The sequence below is a fragment of the Nicotiana tabacum genome, chromosome 19 (genome assembly GCF_000715075.1).
Source record: "Nicotiana tabacum cultivar K326 chromosome 19, ASM71507v2, whole genome shotgun sequence".
NCBI classification, from domain to species: Eukaryota; Viridiplantae; Streptophyta; class Magnoliopsida; order Solanales; family Solanaceae; genus Nicotiana; species Nicotiana tabacum.
Window position 1 is genome coordinate 57,046,941 of NC_134098.1, and position 16,092 is coordinate 57,063,032.

A 16,092-nucleotide genomic window follows, 5' to 3' on the forward strand; every position below is an offset into this window, starting at 1 on the left:
GCTACGTCAGGATGGCATGTCTGTGACCTTGTATGAGATGAGGTTTTCAGAGTTGGCTCGTCACACAGTTTGGTTGGTTCCCACTTAGAGGTAGAGGATTAAGACGTTCATTGATGGCCTCTACTATCAGTGTTGTTTTGTTGTGACTAGGGACAATGTATCAGGTGCTACACTTAATGAGGTGGTTGATATTGCTCGGTGGCTAGAGATGGTTCGTAGTTAGGAGTGCGAGGAGAGGGAGGCCAAGAAGCCTCGTGGATCGGATGGTTTTAGTGGTGTTCCTTCTAGGGGACAGTCCTACCACATCAGGGGTTGTCCTTATAGGCCCGCTCAGATGTCTCATCCAGTTCATCGTCGCGCATCATCTAGCCATGGTTCATACAGTGCTAGACCGGGTCAGTCATCTCTCAGTGCTCTCCCAGCTCAGAGTTCATCTCATGCACCTTTAGTTCAGGGATCATCTGCACCAGGTTCTTCTGGTAGTTATTTTGGTTCTTAAGGTTCACCTCAATATTTGCCACCATTTTCCGAGAGGGGATGTTTCGAGTGTGAAGAATTGGTTCATGTGAAGAAGTTTTGTCCCCGCCTTATGGGAGGTCCAGGTCAGGAGAGGAGTCAGGCCACGACTTTAGCACTAGTTACTTCACCACCTGCCCAGCCAGCTCGGGGTGGGGCTCAAGCATCTAGAGGTCGCCCAAGAGAGGGAGGCCGATCAGGTGGTGGTCAAGCTCGATTCTATGTTATTCCTTCCAGGCCAGATATCGTTGCTTCAGACACAGTGATCACAAGTATTGTCCCAGTATGTGACAGGGATGCTTCTGTATTATTTGACCCTAGTTCCACTTACCCGTATGTATCATCATATTTTGCTCGTTACCTGGATATGCCCCGTGAGTCCTTAGCTTTATATGTTCATGTATCTATACTAGTGGGCGATACTATTATTTTGGACCATATATATTAGTCATGTGTAGTGACTATTGGGGGATTGGAGAGTAGAGTTAATCTCTTATTGCTTAGCATGGTTGATTTCGATGTGATCCTGGGTATGGATTATTTGTCTCCATGTCATGCTATTATTGATTGTCACGCTAAGACCGTGACATTGGCGATGTAGGGGTTGCCAAGGATCTAGTGGAAAAGTTCTTTAGATTATGTTCCCAGTAGGGTGATTTCATATTTGAAGGCCCAACGGTTGGTTAGCAAGGGATGTTTGTCATATCTGGCCTTTGTGAGGGATGTTGGTACTGATACCCCTACTATTGATTCTATTCTGGTGGTGCGATACTTTTCAGATATGTTTCCTGTAGACCTGCTTGGCATGCCACCCGACAGGGATATTGACTTTGGTATTGACTTGGTGCCGGACACTCAACCCATTTCTATTCCTTCGCATCATATGGCACTAGCTAAGTTGAAGGAATCAAAAGAGCAGCTTTAGGAACTTCTTGATAAGGGGTTTATTAGGACTAGTGTGTCGCCTTAGGGTGCACCGGTTCTGTTTGTGAAGAAGAAGGATAGTACTATGCGGATGTGCATCGACTATAGGCAGTTGAACAAAGTTACAATCAAGAACAAGTATCCTTTGCCACGTACTGATGATCTATTTGACCTGCTTCAGGAAGCGAGGGTGTTATTTAAGATTGATTTGAGGTTTGGGTATCACCAGTTAAAGATTTGGGACTTAGATATTATAAAGACGGCATTCAGGAACCGTTATGGTGACTATGAGCTCATTGTGATGTCTTTTGGGCTGACCAACGCCCTAGCAGCATTCATGCATCCGATAAACAATGTATTTCAACCGTATCGCATCTCGTTTGTCATAGTATTCATTGATGATATCTTGGTGAACTCACTTAGCCAAGAGGAGCATGCTCAGTATTTGAGGATTGTACTACAGCGGCTGAGGGAGGAGAAGTTTTATGCCAAGTTCTCCAAGTGTGAGTTTTGTCTTAGTTCGGTGGCATTCTTGGAGCACGTGGTGTCCAATGAGGAAATTAAGGTGGATCCAAAGAAGATAGAGGTGGTTCAGAGTTGGCCCAAACCGTCCTTAAACACGGAGATTCGGAGCTTTCTTAGCTTGGCTGGTTATTATTGTCGATTCATGGAGGGTTTCTCACATATCGCATTGCCTTTGACCAAATTGACCCAAAAGGGTGCTACTTTCAGCTGGTTAGATGAGTGTGAAAACATCTTTCAGAAGCTCAAGAATGCCTTGACCACAACTCAAGTTCTAGTGTTGCCTTCAGTGTCACACTCTTATACAGTGTATTGTGATGCTTCTCGGATTGGTATTGGGTGTGTCTTGATGCAGGGGGTAGAGTGATTGCTTATGCTTTGTGCCAGTTGATGCCGCATGAGAAGAACTACCATGTTAATGATTTGGACTTGGCTGCCATCATTCATGCATTGAAGATTTGAAGGCATTATCTCTACGGTGTGTCTTATGAGGTATTTACAGATCATCGAAGTCTTTAACACTTGTCAAATAAAAGGATCTAAACTTGAGGCAGCAGATATGGTTAGAGCTACTAAAGGACTATGATATTTCTATTTTGTATCATTCCGGGAAGGCCAAAGTGGTGGTCGATGCCTTGAGTAGAAAGGCGGTGAGTACGGGTAGCCTTGCATTCATTCCTATTGGTGAGAGACCAATTGCAGTTGATGTTCAGGCCTTGGCCAACCAGTTCATGAGATTAGATGTTTCGGAGCCCACTCGGGTTCTAGCTAGTGTGGTTTCTAGGTCTTCCCTATATGATCGCATTAGAGAGCGCCAATATGATGATCCCCATTTGCTTGTCCTTAAGGACATGGTTTAGCACGGTGATGCCAAGGATGTTACTATTGGGGATGATGGGGTGTTGAGAATGCAAGGTTGGATTTGTGTGCCTAATGTAGATGGGCTATGTGAGTTGATTCTTGAGAAGGCCCACAGTTTGCGATATTCCATTCATCCGGGTGCCGCGAAGATGTACCAGGACTTGAGGCAGCCCTATTGGTGGAGGAGGATGAAGAAGAATATAGTGGAGTTTGTAGCTCGGTGCCTAAACTGTAAGAAGGTAATGTATGAGCATCAGAGACCAAATGGATTGCTTCAGAGGCTTGAGATTCTGGAGTGGAAATGAGAGCTTATCACCATGGATTTTGTAGTTGGACTCCCATGGATTTCGAGGAAGTTTGATGCTATTTGGGTGATTTTGGATCGATTGACCAAGTCCGCACACTTCATTCTTATTGGGACTACTTATTCTTTGGAGCGGTTGGCGAAGATTTACATCTGTGAGATTGTTCGCCTTCAGGGTGTCCCGGTATCCATCATTTCAGATCGGGGCACCCAATTTACATTAAAGTTCTTGAGAGTCGTGTAGTGAGAGTTGGGCACACAGATTGAGTTGAGTACAACATTTCACCATCAAACGGACGGGCAATTCGAGCGCACTATTCAAATATTGGAGGATATGCTACGCGCTTGTGTCATAGATTTTCTACCTCTCATAGAGTTTTTCTATAATAATAGCTACCAATCGAGCATTCATATGGCTCTGTTTGAGGCTTTATATGGGAGACAATGGCAGTGTCCAGTGGGATGGTTTGATCCGGGTGATGCTAGGCTATTGGGTATTGACTTGGTTTAGGATGCTTTGGATAAGGTTAAATTGATTCAGGATCGGCTTCACACGGCACAGTCTAGATAGAAGAGTTACATCGATCGGAAGGTTCGCGATGTTTCTCAAATGGTTGGGGAGAAAGTACTACTCAAGGTTTCACCCATGAAGGGTGTTATGAGGTTCAGAAAGAATGGCAAGTTGAGCCATCGGTATATTGGGTTGTTTGAGGTGCTTCAGAGGATTGGAGAGGTGGCTTACAAGCTTTCTTTGCCGTCTTGTTTGTCGAGTTTTCATCAAGTATTTCATGTTTCTATGCTCCAGAAGTATGTCGGCGATCCGTCTCATGTTTTGGATTTCAGCACGATTCAGTTGGATGGTGATTTGACTTATAATGTGGAGCCGATGGCCATTTTGGATCAGCAAGTTCGAAAATTGAGGTCAAAAGACATAGCTTCATTGAAGGTACAGTGAAGAGGTCATCCAATTAAGGAGGCTACTTAAGAGACCGAGCGGGAGATGCAGAGAAGATATCCATGCCTATTTGAGACTCCAAGTACGTTTCTTGACCCGTTTGATGATGAACGTTTGTTTAAGAGGGGGATGTAACAACCCGGCCATTCGGTTTGAGTGTTGTAGCCTAGTTCCCCCATTTACTGCTCATTTTATGCTTATTAGTTGCTATGTGACTTGCCGGGGTAGTTGGTTTAGTTCCGACGATGTTTTGAAATACGTTGAGATAGTTAGTCTTAAGGTTGGAAGCTTAAATTAAAAGGGTTGACCGGATGCTAACTTGGGTGTAAACGACTCCGGAGTGGAGTTTTGATGGTCCTGTTAGCTCTGTTGAGTGATTTTAGACTTTGGTGTGTGTCCGGATAGTGATTTTGAGGTCCGTAGTTGAATTAGGCTTGAAATGGCGAAAGTTGAAAAATTAGAAGTTTTAGAAATTTAGAAGTTTGACCGAGAGTTGACTTTGTGGTTACCGAGATCGGATTGGGGTTCCGGGAGTTGAAGCAGGTCTGTTGTATCATTTATGTGCAAAATTTGAGGTCAATCGGACTTGATTTGATAGGTTTCGGCATCGAATGTAGAAGTTGGAAGTTCATAAGTCTATTAGGCTTGAATTGATGCGCGATTCATGATTTTAGCATTGTTTGATGTGATTTGACGCTTAGAGAGAGTTCGTATGATTACTTTGGACTTGTTGGTATGTTTGGTTTAGGTCATGGCGGGCTCAGGTGGATTTTGGATGGGATTTTGTTTGTTCAAATCCACTAGGCCTTGAGCCTAGAGGTAATTTTGATATACAAAATAACACCTAGTACAACAAAGGAAATGGACATGGACCTTACCTCCAAATATATGGTGGATAAAAAATTGATTATCCAAAAGAGACAATAAATTGAATCATGTATAATGCGTGAAGTTAGACCTATAATGAAATGCCAATTGCTTATCCATAGTTGGCAGACAATTGGGTATACAAAAACAGTGTGAAATGAACCTAGGTCAACTATACAAACAATTGATTCTAAGGCAATTATGTAACCAGTTTGGGAATACATCTTCCAGAAACAAAATAACCTACATCTAGAAGGTAAGTGTATTCTCTCTTTGAAACATGACAAAAAGCAGATGTGTATGGTACAATCTGTCTTTAGTTTTGCTTTGACAATGAGAGCAAAGAAAGCCAATTTGAAGACAGTAATGACTAAAATCCTTGTAGTTGACTAATCATGTTGCCTCTAAAGAATGTAATAGACAGAAGAGATTGAGCTTATCCTTGGTGTCTTTGTCCAGAAAACAATAGAGAGAAAATGGACTTGAAACAACTGATAATTGGTATAGAAACTAAACACTTCATTCTCCAATGTAAGATTGGTGTAGTATGTAGACTTCTGGAGTTGAACTCTGGTAACAATAGTGGTATGATGGCCAAGGTTTAAGCCCCTAGTTGTGTTCTTGTGAGGACCTAGCATTTGAAGCCTGATAGTGGACCTATTGTACCCAAAAATATGTGTGGCATTGGAAGGATTACCAAGACAGCCCCTAAAATACTGATGTATTTCCAATAAATTGAGCATCTGGGATGCTAATACCACACCTTGGAAATGCACCAGTGATCTGGACCTGTCAATTGTACCTGCAAAAATCAGCAAACAGATTAGTAGTAAAGGGGCACCATTGCCTTGCTTCCAATGAATGGTTGTGATGTTACTAGTTGTATAGTAGAATTGTTGTATGCTATGACCATTGTTGTTGTTGTTCTTGTGTGTATGAGTATGGAGTGTTGCTCTCGGGTTCTTGTGGCATCTGAAGGCTTGTCCGGTGGAGTTATAGTTGGTGGGATGAGATAGTTTCCTCTGCAGATAGATGCTGCAAAATCCAATCTTCCAAATTGCACGAGGTTTATGGAATGCTATGAACCTTTGACTAACACTCAGTAGGATGAGCCTTAAGATTGATAATACCACACATTGAGTGGAAGTCAAATGATTTAGTATACCATAGTGAATTGTACTTGCAAAAAAGGAAGCAAAGTTATTGAAAAAACTATTTTTGTGGTGATGGCTATACGCTTGCATTTTTCTTTAGATTCTGTAATGTGTGTTTAAACATAAGGGAAGGGGGGAGTATGTAAGAAGGAAATGGTCTCTACTACATTTGTAGTTGAACTTAGAAGACTGGGAGGGATGAGGATGAAATGATGGTTGTGTGTTATTTTTGGAGTAGTGTACCGGTGGCTGTAGGTGTGGTAGGTTAAAGTATATGGGTTGGGTGAGTATTGGGTATGAGAGGATCAGAGTACAACACTTCTTATAACATTGGATTGTTAGAAGTGTGCTTAGAGAACCTACACAAAAGAACAAACATGTTAGTGAAAAACTGGAGTGAGTGTCAATTTCCAAGAGTAGAGTTTGGTCTTTCATGGATTTGGATATATGGGGACTATAGTGATGTTTTTTTACGAATCCTGTTTTAGTCATAATCATGAGAAGACGTTTAAGCAAGGTGAGGTGGTGGGATAATTTTGTGTGTTTTCTTGTGCCTAAAAGCAGGGGTATTCAGGAAGTCCAATTGAAGTTGACCCCTGATATGAGTAGGCAATGTGTTAACACTGGTGAAGTGAGTTAATGTAGGCAAGTCATGTCTAAGCTTGGACAAAGAGTCTGCAGGATAGTTGGCTTCTCTATATATATGTGAGTAATGAACTTCCTCACATTGAAGACACGGGTTTCTTAGCTTTTGCATATTCATTTTTAAAGCCCAAGGAGGATCAGAGTTGGTTGTCAGCCAATTGATCAATAGAGTTGAGTCTGTTTCAAGGTGAATTTTGTTGTATCCACTGGCAATACACCACTGGATACCAATGAAAGCAACTTCTGCATCTGCAAGGTTGTTGGTACCTTCATCCAAAGGACATGTAATTGCTTGAAGAAACCCCCTAGGTGATTTCTAATGATGGCCCCACCACCTATCTTTCATGGATTAGTCAGTGCACTACCATCAGAGATGACTTTAACAAAATTGGCATTTGGTTTAGTCCAAATAACCTGTTGAGTGGTAGTGCAATGCTTGATATCCTCAATGATATAAAAAAGATGCACCCATCTTTGAGGCCATCTCATAGCAGGGTACGTTGCATGAACCAGCAGGTGAATGCCATAAATAATGGAAAAAATGACTCTAGTTATAAAAGACTTCTTTCCTCCATACTTTCCAGAGCATCTATTCTACCACAAATTCCAATAAATGATGATAGCAACTATATCCAAGATTAACTTCTGAACCTCATTATTCCTTTTTTGTAGCCACCAGTTCATAAGAAGCAATCTTAGTGGCATATTTTCAGTTTTGATTCTAACTGGTCCTCCATATTTTTGCCAGACAAATTTTGCAAAGTTACCTCTACTGAAAATGTGATCAACTGTTTCAGTTGCAAGACAGATACAACATACACATCTGGTAACAGTGGGGTTACCAAATGATATTACCTTGTCATCTGTTGGAAACTTGTTTCTGAGGGCCCACAAGCAAAAGGACCACTTGAATGAGATCCTTTAATGCCAGGTCATTTTGTTGGTGAAGTTGGGTTGCTTCCTATTGCTTATCACTTCCCATACAGAAGCACAGGTGAATTTACCTGTCATTGTGGGTGTCCAAATGGGTTGATCTTGGGACTGTGGCATATAATGGATGGGAGTATGCATGATGAGATGGATCATATGAGCTAGAGCATTTCTTTTCAACTTTTGAGGGTTCCACTGTCCATTTTCCCAGATATCGGAAACTATAATTTTACCTGGTCTATCCCCTTTACTTCTGTAATTAGCAAGTGCATCTGTACCCAACCAGTTATCCCACCAAAAGCTACAATTGCCAGAGTGCAACCTCCATTGAATATATTTCTCTGCTTCTTTTTTGTTAGTCATCGTCTTTTTCTAAGTTTGTGATTGTCCTGTGTCCCATTTCTTAGAAATTAGGTGTGATGTTTGGCAGTATTTAGCTCTAAGAAAGTTGCTCTAGAGAGAGGTATTAGTTCTAAATATCCACCATTGTTTGAATCTCATTGATTGAAAGACATCTTCCATTGTTCTAAAACCAATTCCTCTTTCAACCATAGGAAATGATAGCTTATGCCAAGATGACCAGTGATATATTTTCCTGTCTTTTTCCATGCCCAGAATAAATTAGCAGCCAGTTTTTCAATCTGCTTCAAGACAGTTTTGGGAGGGAAGAGTGCTGAAAGAAGATAAAGGGGCATAAACTGTAGTACATATTTAATCAATATAGATTTTTCTCCATATGAGAGAACTTTTCTTTGCCATCCTTTGATCCTACCTACAACTTTGGCTACAATGGAATTGAAGTACATAATTCTCATTCTGCCAGTGTAGAGAGGACAACCTAGATATGTGATTGGAGACTCTTTCTTGCTGAAACCTATTACTTGCTGAATTCTTTTGACAGTAGAATTGAAGGCAGATGGAGAGGTCATGAAGTGACTCTTTTGTTTATTGATCTGTTGACCAGAAGTTTCCACATATTTACAAAGGATCTGAATGATTTTCTTTAGAGAACTCTCGGTGCCAGATGTGAAGATGATGATATCATCAGTAAAGCTCAAATGATTGATTTGTGAATATCTCTTCTCCATATGAAAACCATTAAAAAACTAATCATGGGACATGTTGTTGAGCACTCTGTATAGTAATTCAGCTCTAATGATAAACAAAGAGGGAGCCAGTGGGTCACCTTGTTTCATCCCCCTAGTAGAGTGAAAGAATCCACATCTAGTATCATTTATGATGACGGAATACCAGTTGTTTGACATTGTTCTCCATATCATGTCAATGATCATCTCATTAATTCCCATCTTTCTCAGCATTATGCATGTAAATCCCCAGGAAACTCTATCATAAGCTTTGGCCATGTCAAGCTACATAACCACATTAGAGCCAATGTTAGGTTTCTTAATTCCTTGAACAATTTCATGTGCCAACATTATGTTTTATGACGTGCTTCTTCCTTTCACAAAACTAGAATGATTTGCAAAAATTATTTTGGGAAGGATAGGAGCCAGTCTAGAACCAATAACTTTGGATATGATCTTGTTCAGGAAGTTGCTGAGGCTAATTGGTCTGTATTCTGTAAAGGAGTTAGGAAATTCCACTTTTGGTAGAAGGACTGAGCAAGCACTGATCATGAACTTTGGCATAGTAGCACCTCCAGAGAAGTCCAGAACCACATTCAAAAAGTCAGCTTTTATAATGTGCCAGCATGATTGGAAGAACTTTCCATTCATTCCATTAGGTCGTGCAACACTTGATGGACTCATTAAGAATACCGATTCTTTGAGTTCTGCCAAGGTGGGAACCTTTAGTAAGGATCTCATTGTCCTCTGCTGTGATCAAAGATGGGATACAAGATAACAGGTCTTCTCTGATAGCACCTCCTGTTTCAGTGAAGATGTTATGAAAATATGTGCATGCTGCTTCACCAATAGCCTCATCCCCCCTAAACCCATTCTCCTTCATCATCTTTAATTTTATGTATAAATAACTTCCTTATTCTCCCTTTAATCAGGCTGTGAAAATATCTGGAATTGGCATCCCCTTCTTTAAACCATTGCAGTTGTGCTTTTTTGCTTTAGGAAGGAATCTTCTAGCTTCATATATCTCACATAATTAGCTTGAAGTTCTTGAAAGTTATGTCTGTCATTGCCATCATTGGTCTGATCCCAGGCGATCTCAACTTGCTTCAACTTGTGTACATATTCTTTGGCTTTTAGAAAGATATCTCCATACTGTTGTCTGGACTATTTGCTTAGGGCATTGGATAAGGATTTAAGCTTTTGGTGAAAAATCCACATGGCATTGCCATTGAATTCTTTGTTCCAGACCTCCTGAACTCGAGGAAGGAAGTTCTCATTTTCAACCCAGCAACTGAGAAACTTAAAGTATCTTTTGCATGTGTCCTGTCTCACATTTATTTTAAAGAGAAGAGTATTATGATCAGATCCTGCAGAGGAAAGGTGAGTGATAGTTGTTACAGTCAATGATATTAGCCAATTATCATTGACCAATCCCCTATCCAGTCTTTTTCACACAATAGAGCCTTGGCCTCTCCCATTTGACCAAGTGTATCTTGGACCATAAAAACCTAGATCCATAATCTTCTATCATGCTCAGGAAATCCATGCTTTTATTCATTTGGTAGGGAAGACCCTAAGTATTTTCTTCAATAGATGCAATCACATTGAAATTTCCAATGACACACTAGGGAATTGAACATATCATAGACTTTTGTCTCATGATTTCCCCAAAAGGTCTTCTCAAGGTTATTTTGCATTTGGCATAGATGACAATGATTTGGAAATGTTCTGCAGCTTTAGTATGTTGCAATGCAATGGTCAGCTGCTGCTCATCATGATCAATGATTGTGTCTGTGAAATCCTGATCCCAGAAATCCAAATTTTATCATTAACATTGGAAGCAAAGTGTTGCATAGATAGTTGAATTCTATAGTGGTTGATGTGGGTGATATCAAGGAAAGGTTCAAGGACTGCATTGAAGGAAAGTTTATGGAGTTGTTTTAAGGTTCTGAGTGTCTCAATGGCACCAACAGTTTTGATGCCTCTTGTATTCCATATGATTGTACTGATCATGGACACTTTTTGGGAGTGGTTGACTTTGGTGGTGCTATAATATTGGAAGCCTTACTTCTGGTGAGGTAGTTGGGGGTTTATTTCTAGGTGGCAAGCCATATGATTCAATCATTTTGTCAACATCTGAGGCATAATTAATAGCAGTAAGAAGCTGATTGCATGTATCCTCTTCTTCCAAATTTACATTGTGTTCATCATCTGCCTCATCACCAATGTCCACCTCATCTTCTGATTGCATATGATTGTATTCATCTTCTCCAAGCCCATTAGAAAAAGATTTTTGACATTCCTCAATTACTATTTTCATACCATGCACTTGGGAAGAGATATGCTCCCTAGAAACTGAGTAGATAGCCATAGTTATAGTTGCATTTAGTATTGCTTCAGGCCTATTTTCAGAACCCTCCACCCTTTGTGCTATATCAGATATGTTTATCTTTTGAATATCTATTGGAATTACATCAGTTTTTTGGTGAGCTAGGAGCTAAGAATTGGTTCCAAGATTCTGTCATCCATCAACACTTGTAGAACTGAGAAGTTTCTGTGCATTTTTTGGTTTCCGCATCTGCCTCCTCTTTTTCTGACTAGGGTTATTTTTTGGTTTTGTTGTAGTAATCTCTGAAGTAGCAATAGTCTTTCCTTTATAAACCTTGCTTCTGTGATCTCCATTAGTAGAAATAGAAATCACACCTGTCTTTGCTTATGTTTGTGGTGTTTCCTGAATGCCTGGATATTGAGAAGTGGTAGCAGGGGGTATTTGGTCCATCCTATGGTCCCCAGGTGCCATAGCACTCTCATGCAAAATATGAGGCACATCCACCCCTTTTGGATCCCCATCCTGAACCACTATAGGTTTCTCCTGACCATCCGTCCTTTCTCCAATAACTTAAATAGAATCAACATTAACAGTAAGGGGAGTAGAGGGATTGGGATGATTCTGAGCCACAGAAACTGCATTCCTCTCTAGTGGAGCTGGAGGATTGATAGAAGTTGTACATGTGCTTTTGGTGGCTGGATGCTCTTGTGATGGTAATTCTGCTTGTTTGTTGGTATTTTGCTTTGGGATATAAACAACTTGTGTCTTTTTGGTGTTATTCTGCTGAATTCAAGTTTCTTTTCTTTTGAGTCTGCCAATCCTTAGTTGAAGGTTGATTCCCTGAGATTTGGTTCATCTTCTCTAGTTGGTCTCAAGTGAATTGATTGGTGTTACTGTGATCCTGCTCTACTTATTGTTGCTGCTTACCTTGATTAGGATGATGTAATGGTTGTTTAGCTCCAATTGATCTTGTACTTATATCTGGGTTGTTCTCTGCAGAGCCAGAGGAACTAGCTAGCATTTTCTGCATATCTTCCTCTTTCAGTCTTTTGGGGCAGGCATGAGAGAGGTGACCAAGGTGTTTGTAGTAAGAATAGTACTCGGGCAAGCTCTCATATTGGACATCCAACCATATGACATCACCATTTACATCTTGGTCTTCATCAAAACCAAGCCATACATCAGAGGGTCTTATCTTTTGTAAGATTAATTTACATTTTGATTTTTGCAACACTGCCTCTGGTCTTTTGAAATGATGCTAAGTCCAAAAAGAGTGCCTTGCCTACTGAAAATAACAGAGGGGTGAGGATTTCTATATAATAGACATGCCATGGAGTTCAGGTATCACCACCCACACAGCTACAATGGGAGAATCTTCATTTGGATTAAATAGTGGAGACCAAGCTTCAAATTAAATCATCTAACCCTAAATATACATATAATGCTTGTTCCAAACTGTTGCATGGTCATACTCATTTTCTAAATCAATATACACTGTTTTGGAATTGAAATGAGCATTTTTCACTCCACCTTTGAGCTTTGTCTGAGTAATGAAGCTTCTACTAATGACCTCTATCCTGGGCATTGTGTTAGAGAATTTGCCAAACACGATATATTGACACCTGGCAGCTAACATGACCATGTAATCTTCCTTCTTGAATATCACTGCAGGCTTGCCTTGTTTAGTAGTGATCTTGAAAGGGGTGAATTCAATTGGAGTTATATCCTGAGCCAATTTTGCTCTCATTTTGATTGCAAGTAAGTGGGTTACAGTGGGTGGGGGGTTTCAGGAGTGCTTTATGGTTTGATGGCTTGGTCTTTTGGTAGTATAGTTTGTGTGGAATTGGTAATTATAGGTTCTTAGCTTGGAGGGGTCTGAGCAGGTATTTTGGGAGGAGTATATTTGGCTGGTCTATAGAAATTAGCAGATACTTTTGGTTGTGGAGGTTTGGACTGAGTCTTTCCCTGGTTATCCTGAACATTTGTAACATGTGATTTGATCTAGGAAATAGTATTTGAAGGAGTTCTGTTAACCTTATTGATTGGGATCAGGCTACTTGTGTTGATGTGGCTTGGGTTAATGGTAGCAATTAAAGGTATGGGTTGGGTCAGTACTTGGCTGCTTAAAATCTCTGAAGGATTGGATCTAGCATGATCGTGGCTTAGTTATAGTGATAGGTTTACATTATTGTAAGATTGGTTCTTTGGATTGGATTGATCAACTGGCTCAGTAATGTCAACAGGGTCATTTGGGGGACGCTCTAGAGGATTAATCAAATCAACTTGATCACCTTTGGCTGTTGAGATGCTTGGTCGCCAAATTTTGATGTAATAGTTGCCCCATCATTCATTTGCTGAGTTTCCTTATCATTAGTGAGTTGATTTTCATTGTCGATTATCCCAAGTAGGCCTATGGAGCTGGTTGTGGCATTTGGTCGAACACTTGGGTTGATCATATCAGCTGGTTGTGACTTTGGCTGAGTGAAGTTCATAGACGTTGGTTGGATAACATTATCTATGATATCAGTAACACTTTCACTTAGGTTTGATTCAGTTTGAACACCTGGAACACCATCTGCGTTCAACTGGTGTTCGCCATAGCTTTTCAGTTGGTCAGATATCTCATTTCTCATGGTGAAGTTATTTGAAACTTAATGGGCATCGACATCTTGACTTGGAGAGATCTCCCTAGCCCTTGGGTTAGCTCGATTTGGCCCAGAAATGGATGAAGAAGCCTTCTCTCCTCCCATGAAATTATCCGCTACACTGACTGGCTCGCTAAGACTTGAGTCTACTGGAGTAAGTTTGAGGGAGCTGTTTGTTGAGGGTTGAGTGCGTTTTGTAAGGGGTTAGATTGAGGTTGGCCGATGGTTTTTCACCAATAGACGGAGAAACATTGTCCATTTTTGATGCACTATTACTATTTACCTTGGTCGCTTGTACGAAGAGAGTTTTGTTGACAAATGATTCGCTATGATATTCAATTTTGGATGGTTAACGGAAGGAAATTTGGACTTGGGAGATTGCTGAAGCTTGCTGGTGTGGAGTGTCTGGTTTCCTTTTATGCGATCGCGAGGTTAGGTATGCAATCGCGAAGGGGTGTTGGCCACTGATGGAATTTTTACTCTATGTGTTCACGAGCAGGTGTACACAATCGTGTAACTGGAGCAGTCATTGCATCGCGAACACGTGGGAGGAGTCGTGTTTGCGAACAGGAAAGGAAAAGGAGCTGGTCACGCGCGTTGCTCTATGCGAACGCATGAGGTTTTTGCGATCGCGTGGGTCTGGAGAGGTAATGCATCATGTTCGCCTTAACTTGTCCGTGTTCACGTAGGGACTGAGTTTGCCAACTTAGGATTTGTGCTTCGCGATCGCGAAGCACTTCCCGCGATCGCGGAGAAGGTACATCTGGGCACACTTAAATATTTCAAAAATAAAGGTTTGACCCGATTTCACAAATCTGATTTTTGGAGCTCGGTTGAAGGTGATTCTTGGAGGGATTTTAAAAGGAGTGATTGGGATAAGTGATCCTTACTTAGTTGTGGTTAAATTCCATGTTTATATCTTTGATTTTATAATTTGATTAGTGATTTGGGTTGAAAAATTGGGAAAATATGGAGGAGAGTCCTTAGGCCGAATTTTGGGGATTTGATCGAGATTTTGTTATCGAATTTGAGTAAATTTTGTATGCGTGGACTCGTGGTTGAATGGGTGTTCGGATTTTATGACTTTTATCAGACTCCGAGAGGTGGGCCCAGGGGTAAACATTTGAGTTAACTTTTTGACTTTTGATTAAGAACTTATCATTTTCATATAGAATTGATTCATATAGCTTGAGTTGATCGTATCGAATTGTTTATGGCTAGATTCGAGGCATTCACAGGCTGTTTTCCATGGCAAGGACTTGTTGGACTAGAGTTTTGCATAGTTTGAGGTAAGTAATAGTACTAAACTTGGTTCTGAGGGTATGAAACCCTGAATTACGTGTTATGTGATTAGTGTTGAGGTGACGCACATGCTAGGTGATGAGCGGGTAAGCGTGCATCATAATAATTGTGACTTGGTCGATTCCATGGAACTGTATAGCTGAATAATCTAGTTGTTACCCGTACTTTCACCATGTGTTAGAGCATTTGAGCTGCCAGTCGTGTTAGAAATCTTGATTAGGCAACGTGTTGGTGTTGTTAGGACCCACAGAGGTCGTCTTACGTGTTGAACTATTTACTTAACTTTCCATTTTATACTCTGTCACACCTATTATTTGCATAACATATCTCAGTCTCTGTTGTCCTGTATTGATACATCATATCATCATTGTTTGGGCTGATTATCATGATTCTTGTGAGCCCGAGAGATTGGAGAGTTTAATGACTGAGTGAGGCTGAGGGTCTATTGTGAGTGATATTCATGGGATCTGTCTGCACATTGCAGCAGGCTTTATTGTTTCATGCCAGGATTTGGCTTATTATAGCACTTGGGCTGGATCAGCCCCTCCGGAGTCTGCACATCCATAGTGGGCGCAGTTGCTAGCAATTTATTTATATTTGGGCTGGATCTGCCCTAGTTTTATTTGCATTCATGCTAGATCTGCCATGTTCTGTGTTGAGTTTTATTGCAAAATCTGAAAGCATGTCTAAATTCTTGTACCGTTACTTGTAGATTATGAATTTTTGATATATCACAGTCATATTTTTCTGTAACTTTCTGTACTGTTAATGTTGTGTGTGGGCTGTAACACTTGGACATGTCACTACTTTTAGTCCAAAGGTTAGATTTGTTACTTATTGAGTTGGTTGTACTCACGCTACACCCTGCACCTCGTGTGCAGATCCAGGAGATTCCGGCAACGGCGGGTGCTGATTCACAGAATTCAGACATTCGGAGATCATCGAGGTAGCTGCTTTGGCATCAGTAGGCCTTGACTCTCCTTCCCTATATTTTAGTTTATTTATTTATTTCTACTTTCCAGACAGTGTACCAGACTATGTCAATATGTAGAT

General features: G+C 40.7%; 1 protein-coding gene across 1 annotated transcript; it reads right to left on the minus strand.

The window, feature by feature from the left end:
• Positions 1 to 8,784: 8,784 nt before the first annotated feature.
• LOC142173499 (uncharacterized) lies at positions 8,785 to 9,649 on the minus strand. Its single transcript, XM_075239097.1, has 3 exons — positions 9,457 to 9,649; positions 9,208 to 9,371; positions 8,785 to 9,048 (listed from the first exon to the last, which is right to left on the minus strand). Exons 1-3 carry the CDS (start codon positions 9,647 to 9,649, stop codon positions 8,785 to 8,787), a joined length of 621 nt encoding a protein of 206 aa, XP_075095198.1.
• Between the last annotated feature and the right edge of the window lie 6,443 nt (positions 9,650 to 16,092).

What these genes read in the sequence shown, in the direction of transcription:
- LOC142173499 (XM_075239097.1), bottom strand. Translation starts at nt 9,649, where the DNA reads ATGATGAAGGAGAATGGGTTTAGGGGGGATGAGGCTATTGGTGAAGCA. An exon ending in TGGCAGAACTCAAAGAATCG is followed by an intron (nt 9,372 to 9,456) that starts GTATTCTTAATG and finishes ACATTATAAAAG; the next exon opens with CTGACTTTTTGAATGTGGTT. An exon ending in TGAACAAGATCATATCCAAA is followed by an intron (nt 9,049 to 9,207) that starts GTTATTGGTTCT and finishes GTGGTTATGTAG; the next exon opens with CTTGACATGGCCAAAGCTTA.